The sequence below is a fragment of the Martes martes genome (assembly GCF_963455335.1).
Source record: "Martes martes genome assembly, chromosome: 15".
In the NCBI taxonomy this organism is placed as follows: domain Eukaryota; kingdom Metazoa; phylum Chordata; class Mammalia; order Carnivora; family Mustelidae; genus Martes; species Martes martes.
Genome location: NC_137903.1, coordinates 28977149 through 28994774, shown reverse-complemented (window position 1 = coordinate 28994774; position 17626 = coordinate 28977149). Strand labels below are relative to the sequence as shown.

The 17626-nt window shown below is 59.1% G+C and overlaps 1 protein-coding gene across 4 annotated transcripts in view; it reads right to left on the bottom strand.

Annotated features, from left to right (window-relative positions):
* Positions 1–4503: 4503 nt before the first annotated feature.
* Positions 4504–17626, bottom strand: part of KIF21B (kinesin family member 21B) — a gene marked incomplete at both ends in the record, with an annotated part of 47615 nt that continues 34492 nt past the window's right edge. The window contains 8 exons of one of the 4 annotated variants that reach the window (XM_080824442.1): positions 4504–8555; positions 9680–9879; positions 10426–10596; positions 11391–11508; positions 11832–11996; positions 13158–13338; positions 14256–14392; positions 16373–16411. In XM_080824442.1, the coding sequence (XP_080680568.1) occupies positions 8501–8555; positions 9680–9879; positions 10426–10596; positions 11391–11508; positions 11832–11996; positions 13158–13338; positions 14256–14392; positions 16373–16411 (1066 nt within the window). Of the gene's footprint in view, positions 8556–9059; positions 9160–9679; positions 9880–10425; positions 10597–11390; positions 11509–11831; positions 11997–13157; positions 13339–14255; positions 14393–16372; positions 16412–17626 lie in introns of those variants that run through there. The other 3 variants (XM_080824440.1, XM_080824441.1, XM_080824439.1) reach the window with 3 other exon arrangements.

Below are 17626 nucleotides of genomic sequence, written 5' to 3'. Positions count from 1 at the left end.
TGCTGTGTCCCCCGCTACCACCCAAATCTCTGGCTGTGCTCTCTGTGAAGTCAGAGGACTTTGCTCATAGCTATTCTCTGGAAAAGAGGAGGGCAGAGGGGGCAGGAGGGGGTGGTGGAGGGGGCCGAGAAGGTTGGTTGTGGAGGCAGAACAAGAACAAACCGGCCTAACGTCTCCCTGAGCCTGGGGCGAGTATGTCCCCCTGCTTGTGACTGAGAAGGGTGGCCTCCTGGCGGGGATTCTCACTCATATTTTAAAAGCCGCCAGTCCCCGTCCCGCTGCACTGCCCCGTCTGCCAGCTGTGAGGGGCCCAGACCTGGCGCCCAGCCCAGCAGCCTGGCTTTGTTCCAAGTACCTTAGCAGTCTCCGTGTTGCAGCCCTAAGGTCCATGCAGGAAGACCCCGACCCCATGGTCAGCTGCCTTGCCACTCAGACCCTCTACATCCTGGAAGCCAAGGAGAAGCAGCTGGCCAACACCCCTACCTCCTGCTTCTGCAGCGGGAGGCCTCGAAAGGGCCACTCCTGAGCCTGCGTCCTTGGGACCTGGCCAGGGCGGCTGTGACTGTGACAACCGCGACAGGGGGGCCTGGCTCCCGAGCCCCACCCTAGAAGTGGCTGTGTGCCCCCGCAGACGCTTTGTAATAAAAGGAAGAAGCATGAACTTCTCTGGAGTTGGTGTCTCCTGGCCTTTCCACTTTGTTCTGCGGGGCAGACCATTCGCCGTGGGCTGCCTCCTTGGTGGGGACCATCTGGTCCAGGCTGGCCTCTCCCAGCTCCGCGGCCCCCACCATGCCCTTCGCCCACGTGGCCAGGTGATGGGAGGCTGGAGCGTGGAGACGCTGGCCATCAGCTTGAACTACAGACTGGGAGGAAAGGGCATGCTGGGACACGGGAGGTGTTCTAGACCTCAGTTGCGCTGGGCGGGTTCCCGGTGGCGAGCATGGAGTCCACTCTGGCAGCCTGAAGCAAGGAGATTGACAGGAGGGCGTTAGTCGGCTCATAAAATATCCCGGGAGATCAGAGAGTTTGGATACCACACGTCAGGAACAGGGCGGTTCTGCAAAAACACCCATGTGGTTGTCCCTTTGTGCAGCCGAGACCGCAGCCCGGGTGACAGCATTTGGGTGGGGACATCAGAAACTCGGTCCTGTGTGTCCGGAGAGCCAGAGGTTTCCTCCTCCCACTCCTGCAGCTGAGCTGGGAGCCCACTCTCTCCCGGGGCTTCTGTTGGAATCCGTCTAACCCGGGGGCCCTCGGACAGTCCTGGAAGTTTACCCTCAGGTCTACGCAGGCTCATTTGCTGCCCCCACACCCCCATGCCCACCCCCACCTGCCTTTGGAGTCAGCCAGGCCCCAAAGCTTGGGGGACAGGGACAGTAACCAATGTCTCAAAAGGAAGGCTCCCCCATGGTCAAACTTGCTCTGACTTGGGACCGAGTGAGGGCCATGGTGAAGCAGACGCTCTGGTTCACTCAGGCTCTTGCCCTGCAGTGCCCAGCCCCTGTCACCTGCATCCAGGCCCCCAGGAACGTGTGGAGTCTTCCCCTCGCTCACTCTCTCCGCCCCCCACGCCTCCCTTTCCAGAGCAGCCACGCTCCGCCCAGCGTTATGTCCACTGGGGGCCGCAGCCAGCGTCTCTTGGACCCGCACACACACACCTCACGGCAGGCGGCGCTCAAGCCCACACAGAGGTCTGCACTGGCCAGAAGCCGCTGCTCACGCACTCTCCTCGGCCTGTTCTCTGGGTCCCCATCAGCAGCTGGGGGCCTCACCATGGAGGTGAGTGGGGAAGAGCACAGGACAGTGGTGGGCGCATGGTCCCTTCCCTGCCCTCCGAAGCACAACCAGGTCAATATGTCAGGGTAGGACCCGCTTCGGAGACTGTTCTGGTTCCTCCCACAGATCACCCCACTCACGGTGGTCAAGCCAAGTTTAAGAGGCACGATGGGAAGAGACCATGTGGGGGAAGGAATCTCTGTCCTGGAAGGAACATGGCCAAGTCTGCTGTCTTCTCTGGGCCTCTGTCCCTCTCATCTGTAAACCGAGAGGGTTGGGAAAAACCATCTTTGATGATGCCACCCAGGTTGACAGTGAAATGAACTCCCGTCAGATTCTGAGAGGTGCTATTACAGTCTAATTTCTCTCCTCCACACTGTTCTGTTTCCAAATTTCCTGTAATAAGCAGATATCACTGTGATAATTTGGGGAAAAAACCAAATCCGACAAAAGAACAAAAGAACAAGGTCCGTTAACTGGGTGTTCCCGCCTCCCTCCCCCTCAGGGTTTTGGCATCTTCAAGACACAGGGTGACCTGAGTTTGGAAAAACCACCTTCTGTGGCAAAACTGCAAGGCAAGGGGAGGGGCGCCAGGGGTAGAACCAGCCGGCTGGAGTGCAGCCCAGGGCCCCGCTCCTGACAAGGTCAACAGCTCCTGGGACACTATTTTCTGGTTTTTACTCACACACCCCACACGCCTGCAGCTGGCCACGCCCAACTGTCACTTCTCATGGTCAGCCATGGGCTCTGCCCCATAGGGTGGGATCCTATGTAAAAGAAGAGCCTGTGGGGAGCAAGCGTGGGACCCGACCAGGCGGGAGGGTGGGGCAGGGAGAGCGGCCTGGGTAAGGCGCGGTCAGCCAGCCAAAAACACCCGCCCTCAGAAGCCACCCCTGCTTCCCAGGGCAGCGAAGCTCCAGCACCTGCTGGAGGGCCTTGCGGGGAATTAGGGCAACTCCTCCCACCTGTGTCCCCCTCTGCAGCTCAGGGCCCCCTTTCAGTTGCCAAGACCCTTTTGCTTGAGGACCAGGAGCCTCTCGGCCTCCCTCGGAGGCCTCCCATCTCCAGCCCACGATGGTCTGCCTCCCACGGAACTCACAGGCTGGGTCACCTGTTCACAGCCAAGAGCCGTAGGTCTAGCTCAACAGCAATGACTGCGCAGGTCGACAGCGAAACTCGGTTTCATATTTGGAAAACACAGCAGAGAAAGACCCTATTGTCTTCACATCACAAAAATCAGGAAGTAAATGCTTTCAAGGTGGTCCTGGCTGGTGATGATCTCCCAGAGGCCACGATGCTCAGGGATGGGCCAGAATCTCTGGGAGCTGGGGACACGAGCTGGGGTTATCAAAAGGGTGGGTGACAGCTTCCCCACAGGAAAACTTCGTTGAGCTATTTAGTGACATCTCATAACTCACCGCCCCCAAACATGCCCAGTCTTTCCTTCCCTCACTCACACATGCACTCGTTCAGTGTCTGGTCAGCACCTGAGGGGATACGGAACTAGCGAGAATAAAATCATTAGTCTAAAAAAGAAAAGAGGGTGGGCTTTATGGTACAGAAATTATATCTTCATAAAACTTTTATTAAACATGTTTTCTTGAGGGGTGCCTGGGTGGCTCAGTTGTTGGGCATCTGCCTTTGGCTCAGTCCTGATCCCAGGGTCCTAGGATCGAGCCCCACACTGGGCTCCCTGCTCAGTGGGGAGCCTGCTTCTCCCTCTCCCACTCCCTCTGCTTGTGTTCCCTCTCTCGATGCCTCTCTGTCAAATAAACAAATAAATAACATCTTTTAAAAAATAAAAAATAAAAATGTTTTCTTGAGAGCGAAACTGGATAAACAGGATATGTGCACACAGAGCTAACACTGGGCCACTAGTGCCTCTGGGAGACAGTGACTTCTGAATGAAGCACAATCTAAAATTATGCGGGAGGGTGCCTGGGTGGCTCAGTGGGTTAAAGCCTCTGCCTTCGGCTCGGGTCATGATCCCAGGGTCCTCGGATCGAGTCCCACGTCGGGCTCTCTGCTCAGCAGGGAGCCTGCTTCTCCGTCTCTCTCTACCTGCCTCTCTGCCTACTTGTGATCTCTGTCTGTCAAATAAATAAATAAAATCTTTAAAAAAATAAAATAAAATAATGCGGGAGCCACGGATTCCTGAAAAATAGTGGGAACGGCCAAATATACTACGTGGCACGGGAAGGAACTACATCTTGAATGCATCACACACCGTGTCCTCCGGGCTCCGGAGAAGGCACTGGCTGTGTTCGTGCAAGAAGACCAGTGCTGTGGCCGGGCAGGTCGGGCTTCCAGTCATGGCTCTGGCCTCCCTAGGGCTGACCCTGAACATGTCCCTTCCTTTCTGAGACTTTGCCCATTTCCGAAAATGAGAGCACCACTGATCACACAGAGGGAGTGAAGATCCAGGGAAAGATAACTGAAATAGTGCTTGGAATACAGTGGATGCTCATTAAGTGCTGGGGCCCTCTTCCAGCTCACGTACCTGTCCCAGGAGACAACAGAGAGTCTGCAGGGAAGGCAACACACTCTCAACACGGCTTTCTTGTTGGGCAAGCCCCACATTCACAGCCCAGGAGAGTCTCTTCAGGCTGGGCCCAGCCCCAGACACCCCCCCCACCCGCCCCAGCACCAACCCCCCCCCCACCCCAGAGAGGGGCCACCAGCCCAAAGCTGGCAGCTCTCAGGGGACACAGCACGACAGATAATGGTCATTCGGGTTTTATTTATGACAACTTCTTAGAACACACACGTCCAGTCTAGGAACGGAAATGTACAGCATGAGGGCTTAAATAACTTTCATACACTATGTACAGTCATCGGCAGAGGTACAAAACATATTTACATCTTGTGCTATAGCCGCATAGCGAGGAGGGCGTAAGCCAAACGAGACCCTGCAGCCTGGGCAGGGGGTGATCCCTAGAAAAGAGCTGGTGGGCAGGGCGGGGCCCTTCACTTCAGGGGTCTTCTCTGACCCTTAGCTCTTCTTGGAGTAGTTCCCACTTCCCTGCAAAGCCCTCGGGACAAGGGTTCAAAAAACTGGACTGGGTATGAGAAGGGTTGGGGGCTCACTGGAGTGCTGGGGCTGGGCAGGGTGTGGGGACTAGAACGAAGATACCATAGAAAACGGAATCTTCCTTGTCGATTCCGTCCTTGCACATAAGAGGGCAGTGAGGGATCCTGGGAGCCAGGAAAGTAGGGCCAGGCCCATGGAGGCCTGTGGGGCCTCTGGCCAAGCCCCAGCTCCTGAGGCTGGGCCAGGACACTGGGCTAAGCTAAGAGAGCAGGAAGCAGTTTCCTGTTTGGGATGGCAAACAGACAGATGCCACACATTCAGGCCCGGGGGGGCAGGGAGAAATTCCCCACTTTCGCAGGGCAGGCCCTGCCTGCCCCCCCACATGATGGTGAAGACGCTGGGCTCAAGCTGGGGCTGGACACGCCTGGGGCTGTGCCCGCGCCCACCCCAGATTACATCAGAACATGCCCCTGGGAGCTGGGCTGGTACATGAGGGGAGAGAGTGGGCCACTTCTAACTCCACAGCCGCAGCCTGCCCACGTCGCCACCACACTGGGTGGCGTGAGAAAGTCCCCGCTACGGTCTTCCCTACAACGGCTTTGTGCTTTAGCTTGCCCTCTGCCCAGGTGACACCGCCCCAGGTGGGCAGCAGGGCTGGACAAGCGAGGGCTGGAGCTGTAGTGATGGGAGGAGGGTAGGGAAACCACTCCCAGATCTGCAGATGGCCCTTCCCAGACCCACTGGGGTACCCTGACCACCTCAAAGGCTTGGGTGTGCCTTTCCTCTTCCTTGGCAATCTCCAAAGGCAACTCCAGATGCTACCTTGGGGAACTGTGGCTGTCGCGGAGGGATCGGCTACTCAAGTGACGGCAAACACTGAACTGATTAATACTTAGAATTCCGGGACTGTGCCCAGAAGGCCCACAGGCAGTCAGCTTCAAAAGCATTCGAGGGGGGCTCAGCCCCGGGGACAGGGAATGTGGCTCTGGGCTCCTTAGGCTCAACAGGACTGGGACCCAGCGTGGGCTCAGGCATTTAAAGACTTGGGGTGTGGGGTCAAGAGAGGGAGCTAACTCCTGGGCCTTCTACTACAGCTGGGCTGGCATTGGCCCTGACTCAGGTCTGCAGATGGGTGAAGTAAGGAGTAGGACGAGCCCCCCAGAAGCAGGACAAGCCCTGGGCTGAGCCCCGGCCTGAGTGAGGAAATGTCTGCGCAGATGCAGACATACTCAGTCTAACTGAGGACAGAACAAGCTGGGTGAGCCCCCTGGACCCAGGTCTGCCCAGGCCACCCACCACCAGCCCTGCTCTTTGTGCTCAAACCACAACCATTTTGTGCTTCCAACCTTTAGGACGCTGGGGGCCTGCCCCCTGACTATGTACCTTGGACATCCCTGGAGGAGTAGACAGAGACTCCGAGCTCTTGGAGCACAGATTTCAGAAGGACTCAGGGCTCCCGAAGGACTTCAAGTTTAGAGTCAATGATAGTCGCCAGGACAGCAGAGCCGGCCTGCCATGAGGTAGCTGACCCAACAGAAACAGCAGGAAGTGGGCAATGCTGCTGAGCACCTCTCACAGGCCCTAAGGTCACGTCTCGCGCAAGAACAGGCCTTTGCAGCTACAGTACCGTTCTGGGCTAGGGCCGCCCCGGCCCGTGGGGGCAGCACAGTCTTTTGTGTTTCTACGGTTTGTAAACAGTCATGCAGATGGAGTCTTTCTTACAGGTTGCAAGGTTGAAGCTTTCCGATCAGGAGGGGAGAAGGATGGGAAGGGAAGAGGCGCCTGCTTCCACGTGGCCAAGGGAGCAGCCGGGGGCCCCCTGCGCTGGCTGGAGGAGGAGGGACTTCCAGGGTGCAGGCAGACCATCCCAGGCTCCAGGAGGCCGGTGTTCCGAGGTGGGCGCTTCTTGCACACACTAGCTTACCCAGACTCCACCACTGGGGCGGGCAGGGACCTCCCAGGACAGGGGGGAAGCAGGGCTGGGGATTCAGGCCCCGCAGGGGTTTTTCCCTTTTGCTACTAGGACGGCCTCCTCTGCCCTGTGTGCCCCACCAAGGCCGCACAGAGGGGGGCTCTGATCGCCTGGCCAAATACGCAGGGTCACAGAGGACAAACACAGAGCCATCTCTGGAAGGTCTAAAAGTCACTGCATATCTCCAAACAGAGTCGGGGCTCCTGGCTCCCAGGCCAAGGACAGGAAGCACAGGACCAGTTAAGCACTGGAGAAACCACTGTGGATAGGTTGGGGCGGAGGGATGTCCCGGGACTCCTCCCAAGGCCCAGTCCTGTAAATTCAGAATTGCCCCAATAGGGGGCGCTGGAACACGGATTTAACCACATCCCCAGAGCCGTGAGCCCACAGCCCCAAGGCAAAAAGGAACTCAATGAATTTCTTCACTGCTAATCTAAAAGGGGAGGGCCTCTTGCCCCATGCCAGTTTTAAGGCTTGAAAACGTGTCTCCTGAATAACCAGAGAGAAAGAGGCCAGAAGAATTCCCGTCCCTGTCGGGGTGAAAACACAGGTGAGCTGGGGACGGGGCTGGGCCATCCTCACCATCCAAGCCACCCCCCTGGTAGACATGATCCTCTGAGCTGCTTCCTACGTGGCCCACACAGGACCCCTGGCCCTGGGCTGTGGGGTGGAGCTCCCTTGCCTTCTGGGGGCAGTGGGCACGGGACCCCGCTAGTGCAAAGACACATGTGGTGCCGCGGGCATGGCTGGTGTAAGGCTGCCCAGCATGGGGGCCAGGCCCCGGGGTGGAGGAAGGCACTGAAGCGTCAGGCGGCCTAAAGGTCAGGGGTGCACTAGAATGGTCCCTGGGGGTAAGGTTGGGGGCGGGCCCGAGCTGCAAAGCGAATAGAGGAGGTGGCCCTGGAGGGCTAGTCCGGCTGATTCCCTTTGGGATTCCTGGCCCCCGAGTGCTGAGGGAAAGAACATTTGGGGGCGAAACTTCAAGTCAGTTTCCAGGAGGCAACCGCAAAAAAATAAAATAAAATAAAATAAATAGCGGAAGTATTTCTGACCATCTCCCCAAAGGAATTTTTCTAGCAGCTCTACCTTGGCCCCATCGGAAAGGGACCCCCAAGGGATGGCTGGGGTCAACGGGAAATGGCTGTTGGTGGCCAAGGGGCTAAGGGTCAGCTGCAGGGACCAGCTGCCAACACCTGGTTTCCATGGTTACCTGAGGACTATCATTTTGGGCTCAGAGGCAGGTGCAGTGGCTCCAGAGGCTGGATTAGGGACAGAAGGGGAGGCCTGTTCATCGGAGGGGCACGGCAGGGGCTGGGGCTGCTTCGCCTCTCCCTACAGGTCCCCGTGACTGGGCCAGAGGTTAAGGAAGGGCTCGGCCAGCTCAGCGGGAGAGAATGTGGCCAGAGGGAGGGCAAGGGAGGCCCCAGGGGCTGCAGGGAGAGAGATGAGACGGGAAAATGCCCTTTGGCTTCACAGCTTAAATTCCTCCTCAGCCTCTCTCTCTCCCCCAAGAGGCAAGGGGAATAGTATCCTGTAGGAAGGTCAAGGGAGAGGCAGGAGAGCAGGAGAGGGGCCATACCAGAGGCCCACACCCTCTGTCCCCAGGGCAGTTGGCCCCGTCAGACCACAGCTTCCCTTCTGTGCTGTCCAGGCTGCCGGGGGGCCGAGGGTCTGGGGGCCGTCCTCGGAAAGGCAGCCGGGGTGAGCTCAGCTGCGTGCTCCTAGGGTGGCCCGCGGGGTAACCGCCGCACGCTCCAGAACTTCACCGTCAGGTCGCTGGGGTGGAGGACAGAGAGGGACTGGTCAGCTCTTGAAGCGGGCCTGGCTGGCCACCCCCAAAATAAAGCATGGGCCGGCTTCTCCAACTCCCCACATGTGGCTGGGGCCCAGGGGCAAGCATCGCTAAGGAGGAGGGCAGACTGCAGGGGCGGAGGGGTGGCTGCTGGGCAGAGGGAGAGGGCCTGGGGTCTCCAAGTCCCCAACAGAATTCTCCTCGTGGGTTTTCGTTGGTGTTGTTTTGTTTTGCCCAGGCCTGGTTCTCCCCCTCTGCCTTCTGCCGCCTGGCGCCCCTCTCCTGGGGTCTGCCCCACTAGTCATGCTCGGAGGGTGGGAGGAAGAGCGGCAGGCGGGGCGTTCACTCCGGGCCAGGCAGGGCGTGAAGGGAGAGCAGGGAGGAGGAGTAAAACAATCTCATACCGTTGAGAAGCAGCTCAGACCGAAGTGGAGAAAGAGAGGGAAGAGGAAAGAGGGGCGAGTGACAGAGGAGGCGGGAGGGGAGGGTCAGGGCAGGGTGGTGGCTCGGCCCTTTATGGCCAGGACTCGGCGAGGAAGGCAGGGGGTGAGTCCGGGGACGTAATTCCACACCTTTACCCGGCAGTCACTGTTGGGGGAGAGAGGTAGAGAGGCGGAGAGGAAAGACAGGAGGAGATGGGGAGGGAAAGAGGGGAGAGAAGGGACATGGTCGGATGTGAAGGAAAAAGACGAGACCCCTCTGAGGAGCTCCCCTGTGGGACAGAGGCCTGGGCATCCCCTGGATGGGGACCAGAGCTGGGGCAGGAGAGAGGCGGGTCCGGGGTGGGGGGCTGGCAGACGGCTGCTCTGTGGTCTGACATACGTGGACGGGAGTAAAGACAGCCAGGGCAGGGGCTGCTGTGGGAGGGGTAGGAAAGGCCTGAAGACAAGTGGGTGAGTCCTGACCTGGGGCCCAGCACCTTCCTGCTCCCCTGCCCCTGGTGGGCACTCCTGGAGGGCTAGCAGAGGCTAGCGGGCGCCGTGGGGGTCTGCTCCGGGAACCGAGTCTGTCGGGACAGCCGCAGGGGCCCCGAGGCCCCCCATCTTGCCCTGCCCACACCAGGGAGAGGGGCGGGGAGTGCACGCAGAGCTCTCTGCCTGGCACCCACCTGGAAGCAGTGAAGATGTGCTTGGCGTTGGTGCAGATGGCATTGATGGGGCTGTCGTGGCCCCTGATCTCACCAATGGGCGTGAAGTTGTCCACGTTCCAGACCTTGATGACGCCCGCGCGGCAGGCGCTCAGCAGCATGGGGCGACCCGGGACAAAGGCCAGGGCACACACCCAGTCTTTGTGTGCATTGGGGATTTGCTGCGGGAGGAGCAGAGGCAGTGAGGCTTGGGGGCAGTGCTGAGGGGGGAGAAGCCTGCAGAGTGGGAAGAAGCTGGCAGAGGACACTGCGGTCACCGGGCTCCCCTCTGCCTGTGGGGTCCCTGGCCAGGCAGGCTAGCAGCCCTGTCCAGGAGGTGGGCCGGATGGGCCCATGCTGGGGATTGTAGGGGCCCCGAGATAGGTCCTTTGGCCTCCCACTCCGAGGCAAACCTAAGATCCGGCACTGGTGGAGAACCCTTCAGTCCTCTCAGGGGTAAACGCTCCAAGAAAGGGAACACAGTGAGTGGCTGAGCTTTCAAGTCAAACCTAGGGGCTAAGAGCAGCCCCTTTCTTAAAAGCAGCTAACACGGGAGAGTAGAGGACAGGGAGGAGTAGAGGACAGGGGGGTCAGGGGAGTGGACACAAAGGGAAAGAGGGTGGAGAACAGGCAGGCTCGGGGAGCTCTGGCCCAAGACCCTAGGTCCCCAAGGCCTGGACTGGGTAATGGCCTCACCCTAGCCCACCCTCCCCTTCTGCCCACCGCACCTGAATGAGCTCCTGCTGCTCCAGGTCCCACTTCTTGATGCCATTATCCCGGGAGCCACTGAATAGGACATCTCCCTGGATGGCAAGACACTCGATACCGTCATAGTGTGGGGGTTCAAAGTTGTGCGTGGGACCAATGGTGCCCGTCACACACTCACCCAACTCGAACATCTGTGGGAAGACAGACCGGTAGGACACGCCAGGAGCACCCACCCAATCTCACACAGCACTGTGGTCCCCAGGAGCCGGCAGACCCAGTGGCCCTGGGGGAGAGGAGCTTCCCCAGCAGGAGAGGGCTGCTGGAGGGGCACCGCTTCTTGCAGGGATAGAGGACACTGAAGGCTTGGGTCTTGACCCTTCCCAAGGGGACTGGGGCAGACTGGGTTAATAGGTGAACGCAGGGGGTGCCCCCACAGCTCAACAAGCAGCTCTTATGGAGAAAGGTGGGTTTGGGGTGCGAGCCTCCTTTTTCGATTTCTTTTATTTTTAATTTAATATGATATTACTTACCCTTGAAATAAAAACATGATCATATCAACCACCCTCTGCTTCCCAGTTTCTGACTGTGTACCCACGGTTTGCAATGACATAATTGGCGAGCAAACAAAATTAGCGTTGTTTGCTGTCCTTTGTGTCCTGTTCGCACTTTCGTGGTTCGGGAGACGCACTGCAGCCTATCCATGGCTTTTCCCTAACTGACGTGACTGCGGTTCCAGCCTTAGACATCTGGCTCACTTTCAATTCTGCGCCACTTACAAAATAGCGCTGTGTCCACTTTCTGCACACACCTCCTTGCCTCTTTGGGGTGATTTCTTCGGCATAAATCCCCAGCGGTCTCATTATTTTTCATGAGGGCTTGCAAGGCCCCAGAGGGAAGGGGTGGGGGAGGGCAGGAGGAATGCGGAGAATGCTCCCCACCCCCCACCCCCCCCACCCCCGTCCCAGAGGGAGGCCTTCTCAGGTACCTTCACGTAGTGGTCCTTGGAGCCGGTCACCACCAGGTCATGCTGGCTGGCGGTCTGGGTGACGGTCAGGCACATCACAGGGCCGATGTGGCCAGTCAGCTTGCCAACCGGCTGGAACCTGCAGTGGACAGAGGCCCGCCAGTGGCGGGGACACGGATCAGAGGGAACCCTGGTTTGTGGGGGCTGGTGGGGAGGTCTGCCCTGGAGTTAGTTGGTCCGGCCAGGGCACTCTCCCTCCCTCAATGCAAGACCAAGAACCTAGACATCAGCTGCCCGGTGTCTTGGGGGCCTCAGAGGACAAGGATCCCATATCTCAGAGCAGAGACCCAAGCCCAGCAGCAGGTGGGAATAGAGCAGCACAGAGTTCTGCCAGCCCCAATGGGTGGTGCCCACAGTAAAGACCCGGGGGGCCCTCCGCGACGCGCCCCACATCCCCCTGACCTGCTCAGCTCCCAGATGCGGACAGCGTTGCCCGAGGCGGCATACAGCATGGTGCCTGAGGGGCTGAGAGCGATCTGGTTGATCTGATGCTCCCCCTGAGCACTGGTGATCGCACGGGTGGATGCGGCGGCACAGGCGTCCCCAGAGGTCACCTGGCCAGAGGACCTGCCGCAAGCGAGGAAGGCAAGGTCAGAGATCAAAGCGGTCCATCCACACAGGCCAGGAAAGCTCTCAAACCTCACTCAGACCAGGCCTAATACCCCAGCTCTTTCAGGAAGCCTTCCCTGGCTGACAGAGGGGAGCCAAACTCCTCCTGGAAGTTTCTGGTCTGACGAGGGAGAGACCATGGGTGGCAGCGCCTCTCCATGGCCAGCAGAAAAGTCCCTGTCCCTGAACGGGGCTTGTGGAAGCCACTTAATCTCTCTGAGTCCCAGTTTCCTCCTCTGTAGAGAGAGGTGATTACACCCATTCTGTTTACTCTGCTTCTTTAGTTTTTTTTTTTTTAAATAAAAGACTATTTTTTTAGAGCCCTTACAGGATCACAGCAAAACTGAAGGGGATGGTTTCCCCTATGGCCCTGCCCCCCCAACACGAACAGCCCCCCCCATCATCATCCCCAGCAGAGGGGGGCCTTTGTTACAGTGGTGAGCCCACCCTGACACAGCATCGTCCCTACGGGCCACAGGCAACACGAGTACGCGCTCGTGCCGGATGCTCCGTGGGTCTGGACCAATGCATGGCGACCCACGTGTACCATTACAGTCTCAGGGGAGCTTTGCTGCACTCAGAATCCCGTGTTTACTCTCTTAAGGATCAAGTTAAAGAACAGATGATGGCTTATAACGGCAACGCCAGGACGAAGCACGGCTCCCGCTGGGACAGTTTGGTTCTGCAGGGGGCCCTTCTCTCACTTCGTCTCCCATGTGTCCATCTGCCTGAGACCGTCAGGGGCAGGGCTGAGAACAGGCTTGGGTGGCCCACTGACGCAGACAAGTGGCCAGCACAGCGTCAGAGTCCGCCGCTGCCTGCTGTCCCCACTCGGGTTCCGAGCTCCCTGTCTGGGCTCACAGGGGAATACCCAGCTCAGCCCAGGGCCTGGGAGGCTGAGATGGAGCACAGGGGCCAAGCAGGCCAAAGGCTCACCCAGGCTGCTGCCCCAGACTCTGTCCCCCATCCCAGGGACCCCCACCTTGTCCCTCAGAGTCAGGTCGCGTCCCCTAAGGGCCTCTGTGCTCATGTGGCTGGACCAGGCTGTACTGAGTAGGTCACGCGGGCTGGGCATGGGTACCCAGCCCACCACCAAGGACCAGCTCGGGGAGTACCTACGTGAGGGTCCGGATGCACTTGGCCGAGTCCCGGATGTCCCACACCTTGATGTAGGAGGCAGACACGGAGAACACAAGCCCGGAGTGGCTACAGTACTTGAGGGACACCACGTTGTTGGGGTGGCCCTTCAGGGCTGCGATCTCCTGGCCTGTGACCAAGTTCCACATCTTACAGCTGCGGTCTGCGGGAGGCAGGGAGAGAGCCATGGGGACGACAGATGCCCATCAGCAGGGGCCCCGTAATGCAGGTCCCCCCACCCCCGCTGGGGCTGTGGTGGGTGGGGGAGAGAGTCCAGAGACATTGAGGGTGAGGGGCCTCATGTCCGAGGGACAGAAAGAAGCTCGAGCTCGAGTGCTGCGTGTGTGTGCAGAGTACTCAGGAGAGGAGCTGGTCAGAGCCTCAGACCTGGGTTTCTCAAGCAAACTCTGCAGACAGCAGAGCTCCCTGCATGTATTGCAGAGGTACCTGGGCTAAAATGAAATTCTTCAGCTTCTGCTGTCTGTTCCCACAACTGCTAATAGCTGATAAAATTAAGGAACAAGTGGCAAGCACCTTTGAGGGGGAGAACCTGGAATCAATCAACCACACCCAGAATGACAGTCAGCCCCCTCTCGCCCTGCAAATAAAGATATAGTTGTCTTTCTAGTAGCATGTCTACTACTGCAGAGCTGTCCTTTCTGCTGGTAAAATTTTTCTGATTTTGTTGCTGAGACTAAGTAATCATGACTTTGAGGGGTCATAGGGATTTCTTAGCTGGAAGTGCTGGGGTAGACATCGGTGGAGGGTAATAGTGTTGGGGGACTGGGATGAGCAGACAAGGTGGGGCACCTTAAAAGACTTCCTGAAGTTTCTGAGGAAGGTTTGGAAGAAAGTGCTGGATGGAGACCAGCGTTAGCTATGAGGGAAGGCTTGGTTGGGGGTACCCAAGATGGGGAGCCATAAGCCAAAGCAAGAGACATGAGACAAGGTAGTAGACAAGCTGAGCCCACATCCTCAACTCAAGGGGGCTCTGGGTTTTCATCTTCACAGCCCACTCTGGCACAGGAAGCAGGGATGGGTGAGACCCTAATCTTACTGGCCAGTCTGGGTTCCACCCACCTTTGGATCCTGTGAACAGTAGCTCGTCTGTGGCATCCAGGCAGAGGATGGGCCTGGTGTGGCCCTCGGCCATGGAGACACACTGCAGTGGGGCCGTCCTCGCACCCTTGGCTCCTCCAACGGGGGTGATGACGCCCCTTCCCAGGAGAGAGGGAGAAAGGGTGCACCTGTCAGCCAGGAAGACTGAGGCCAGGCTGAGCCAGGGATGCAGGTAAGAGGGGGACAGAACCAAAAGGGGACTAGGGCCTGATGAAGGCAACCCAGAGACTCGAGCCCAATGCCGTCGAAGTCTGAGAGCTGGGGACAGGCTGTATGGGTAGGGAGGGCCAGTCTGTACGAGAACCTGTCAGTCACCGCCTTGAGCACACCTAGGGGAGCGAGCCGTGGGTGGGAAGGAGGAGACATGGACGCTGCCCAAGGGGAACTCCCATCTGATGTCTGCCTGACCCAGATCCTGAGGCCTAAATGCACCCAGGCCCCAGAGGCCCAAGGGCTAGACAGGGGCCGCACACTGCTTCGGTTAACCCAGGGTGCGGTGAGGGTGCGGGGCATGGCGGTGCTCAGGCTGTCCACCTCCCAGCACCTTGGTGGTGCCGGGACAGCCCTCTGTCAGCGGCTTCTTCCGGGACCAGCCCCTCCCAAGCAGAGACACACACATTCACTCCCACCCACCTTCAAGCCCCTTTGGGACCTGCACAGTCAGACCTATGACTGTCACTTACAAAGGCCAAAATCCCTTTAGGGGGCCCCAGCTCAGCTCTGAGTTAGGGATGCCCAGGGTCCCTGGGGAATGAGGCCACATGCACCTGGGGAAGCAGCGCCTCGCTTCCCATCCACAGTCTGGGAGGGAGCACGAGCACCTCCTCGGAGGGCAGGAGCGTTTTGTTAAAAGCCAGCCTCCTGGAGGTTCTGGAGAATGATCTTTTCTGAGTGAGCGTCTTTGGGAATGAGGCCCTGGCCAAATTATGTGCAGGTCTGAAAATATGTTCTAGTTCCTTCCCAAAGACAATGCTGTTCCTCCCAGTGACGCTGTATGGCCTATGGTCTGCTGAAATGAGCAGTGTTCCAGCCATAGTGCCTCTCACAGCCCCCATGGATGCAGCCACGCCCCCCTGCAAGGACAGCAGTCAGAGGGCCAGCTGCCAGACAGGTGTCACAAGTGACCGGCCCCCAAGCTGGCCCAGCTCCCTGCTTCCAACCCTGGTTTGGGCCCAGCTGTGTGGCTGTGGAAAGAGCCCAGACCGCTGTGGAAGTATGTCACCCTCGTCACTGAGAGAGGCTGGGAGGCTGGCTAGCTTCTGGTCATGGCAAAGCCTTGCCCCCCGCAGGCAGGCTTGCAGGCCAGGAGGTGTGGGGAGCAGGAGGCACTCTGGGCCTCCTGCAGGCCCAGCAGGAGCAGGAGCAGGCCAGGAGGCACTCTGGGCAAGCTGGAGGGAGCTCAGAGCCTAGCGCTGACCACTGGCCCGTCAGGAGCTCAGGCCCACCAGGTCCCAGGAAGTGCTCCTTGTTGTGTGGTGCTGTGCTGGGGGAGCTGGGGAAACTGTCCCCTGGTCACCCCAAAAGCTGGGAAGGGAGGAGATCTCCTGGCAGTCCTGGGCCATGTGCCAGGAGGTGTGGGCAGCAGTAGGCTCCCTTGGTGCTCCTCTCAGAGGAGCTGAAAAGGGCACCTCACCGGCACAAGCTGAGCAAATCACAGGGATGCTGGAGACAGCCACCAACACCCGGCCAGCTGCGCCCTGCAGGCCCCAGGGCTGTCTGCACCCCTGCCCCTCCCCCAAGCCCTCAGCAGCACTCATCCCAGCCCCGGCCCACCCCAGGCTCCCAGGCTTTCCCCGTGCCTGCCCAGGAGACGAGAAGAGAACAGCGCCTGTGGCAAGCAACTGTGCCCCCCTCCCCAAGCCCCCAGCTCCAGCCAGGCCTGGCCAGTGTGAGGCCACGCAGCGACCCTGAGAGGGAGGAACCACGGGTGGGGGGGGGGGGCGGGAGGCAGGCCAGGGAGGAGGGCTGCATGCTGAGGACTGGGGTGTGCAGGCGGGAGGGCGGTGCGGCAAAAGGCAGAGAGGGGAGAGTAGAGAGTGAGAGCTGGGGAGCCAACACGGGAGACATTCTGTGTGTACCTCAGGACCTCCGACAAAGAGGAGTCGCTGTCATCAGACCTGGGGAGGGCAGAAAATTAGCTGGATTAGGGGAGAGAGGAAAACACACGAAGGGATGGCAGAGGCAGCAGCAGCGTGGGGGGTCAGAGGGCGGGTTATTCTCTTCAAGGGCAGCGGGGAGAGGCAGGGGTCAGGGCGCTAAGGGACAGCAGGAGAGGAGGTGGGGAGGGGCGGGCCGCCTGGGGGGTCCCTCTGCTACCAGGGCAGGAGTGAGGAGGGGACCATGGGAGCTGTGCGAGTGCCAGCCCCACACTCTGGAGAGACGTCTCAGCTTGTGGGCCATTTGCTGGTTCCAAGCCCCTGGCTGCCCCATTGTACGAGCTGGGGACTCTCTGCCTTGCCCTAGCAATGCTCCTCCATGCCTGAGGCCAGACGAAGCCATGCTTGCTGCTATCTCTCCCTGGGAGCTGGTCTCTTGCAGAGATTCCTCAGGGACTTACTAATTCACGAAGCCCACTGCCCCAGTGAACCCACTGGGGCTATACCTAGGAGCCGGGCTGGCACCACACATGGGCCCCAAGACCTGGCCCACTGGATAGGACCAAGGTCTGCAAGACCACCAGGCTGGAAGGGCCAGAGTGCCAGGTCAGTGCTTCTGGAAAAGGGACCTGTTGATTGCAAACGTGTGGTGTGGAGGCGGCGCCCCGGCTGGTGTGGTCCAGGTTTGGTACCCGCCTCCCGAAATGGGAACTGAGCCAAGGCGGGTCTGGGGAAGGAGCAGTATTTTGACCCAACAAGGGGTGTTTCTGTGGGGAGGGCTGATGTCAGGTGCCAGGTGCAGGAACTAGCACTTTCTAGCCTGGGCTCCCCGGAACAACAGCACTGTGCCCCTCCTCCCTGCCAGGCTAGAGAAGCTTTTAGGGAGCCAAGAGAGGAGCCCTCTCAGAGGCTGTAGAGATGGGAGAAAACAGAGGGGGGTCCAGAGTGTAGGGAGCACGGAGCGGGGCACACGGAGGCTAGGATTCCCCCCAACCCAGAGTAGAGTCCCACTGTTTGGAACATATGACGGAGCATGTCAGAAGCCCCGGGTTCTGGGGGCGCCCGGCTGGCTCAGTTGGTTGGGCGACCGTCTTCAGCTCAGGTCATGATCCTGGAGTCCCGGGACCGAGTCCCGCATTGGGCCCTCTGCTCAGCAGGGAGTCTGCTTCTCCTGCTGACCTCTCTCTTCTCATTTTCTCTCTCTTTCCCTCTCAAATAAATAAGTAAAATCTTAAA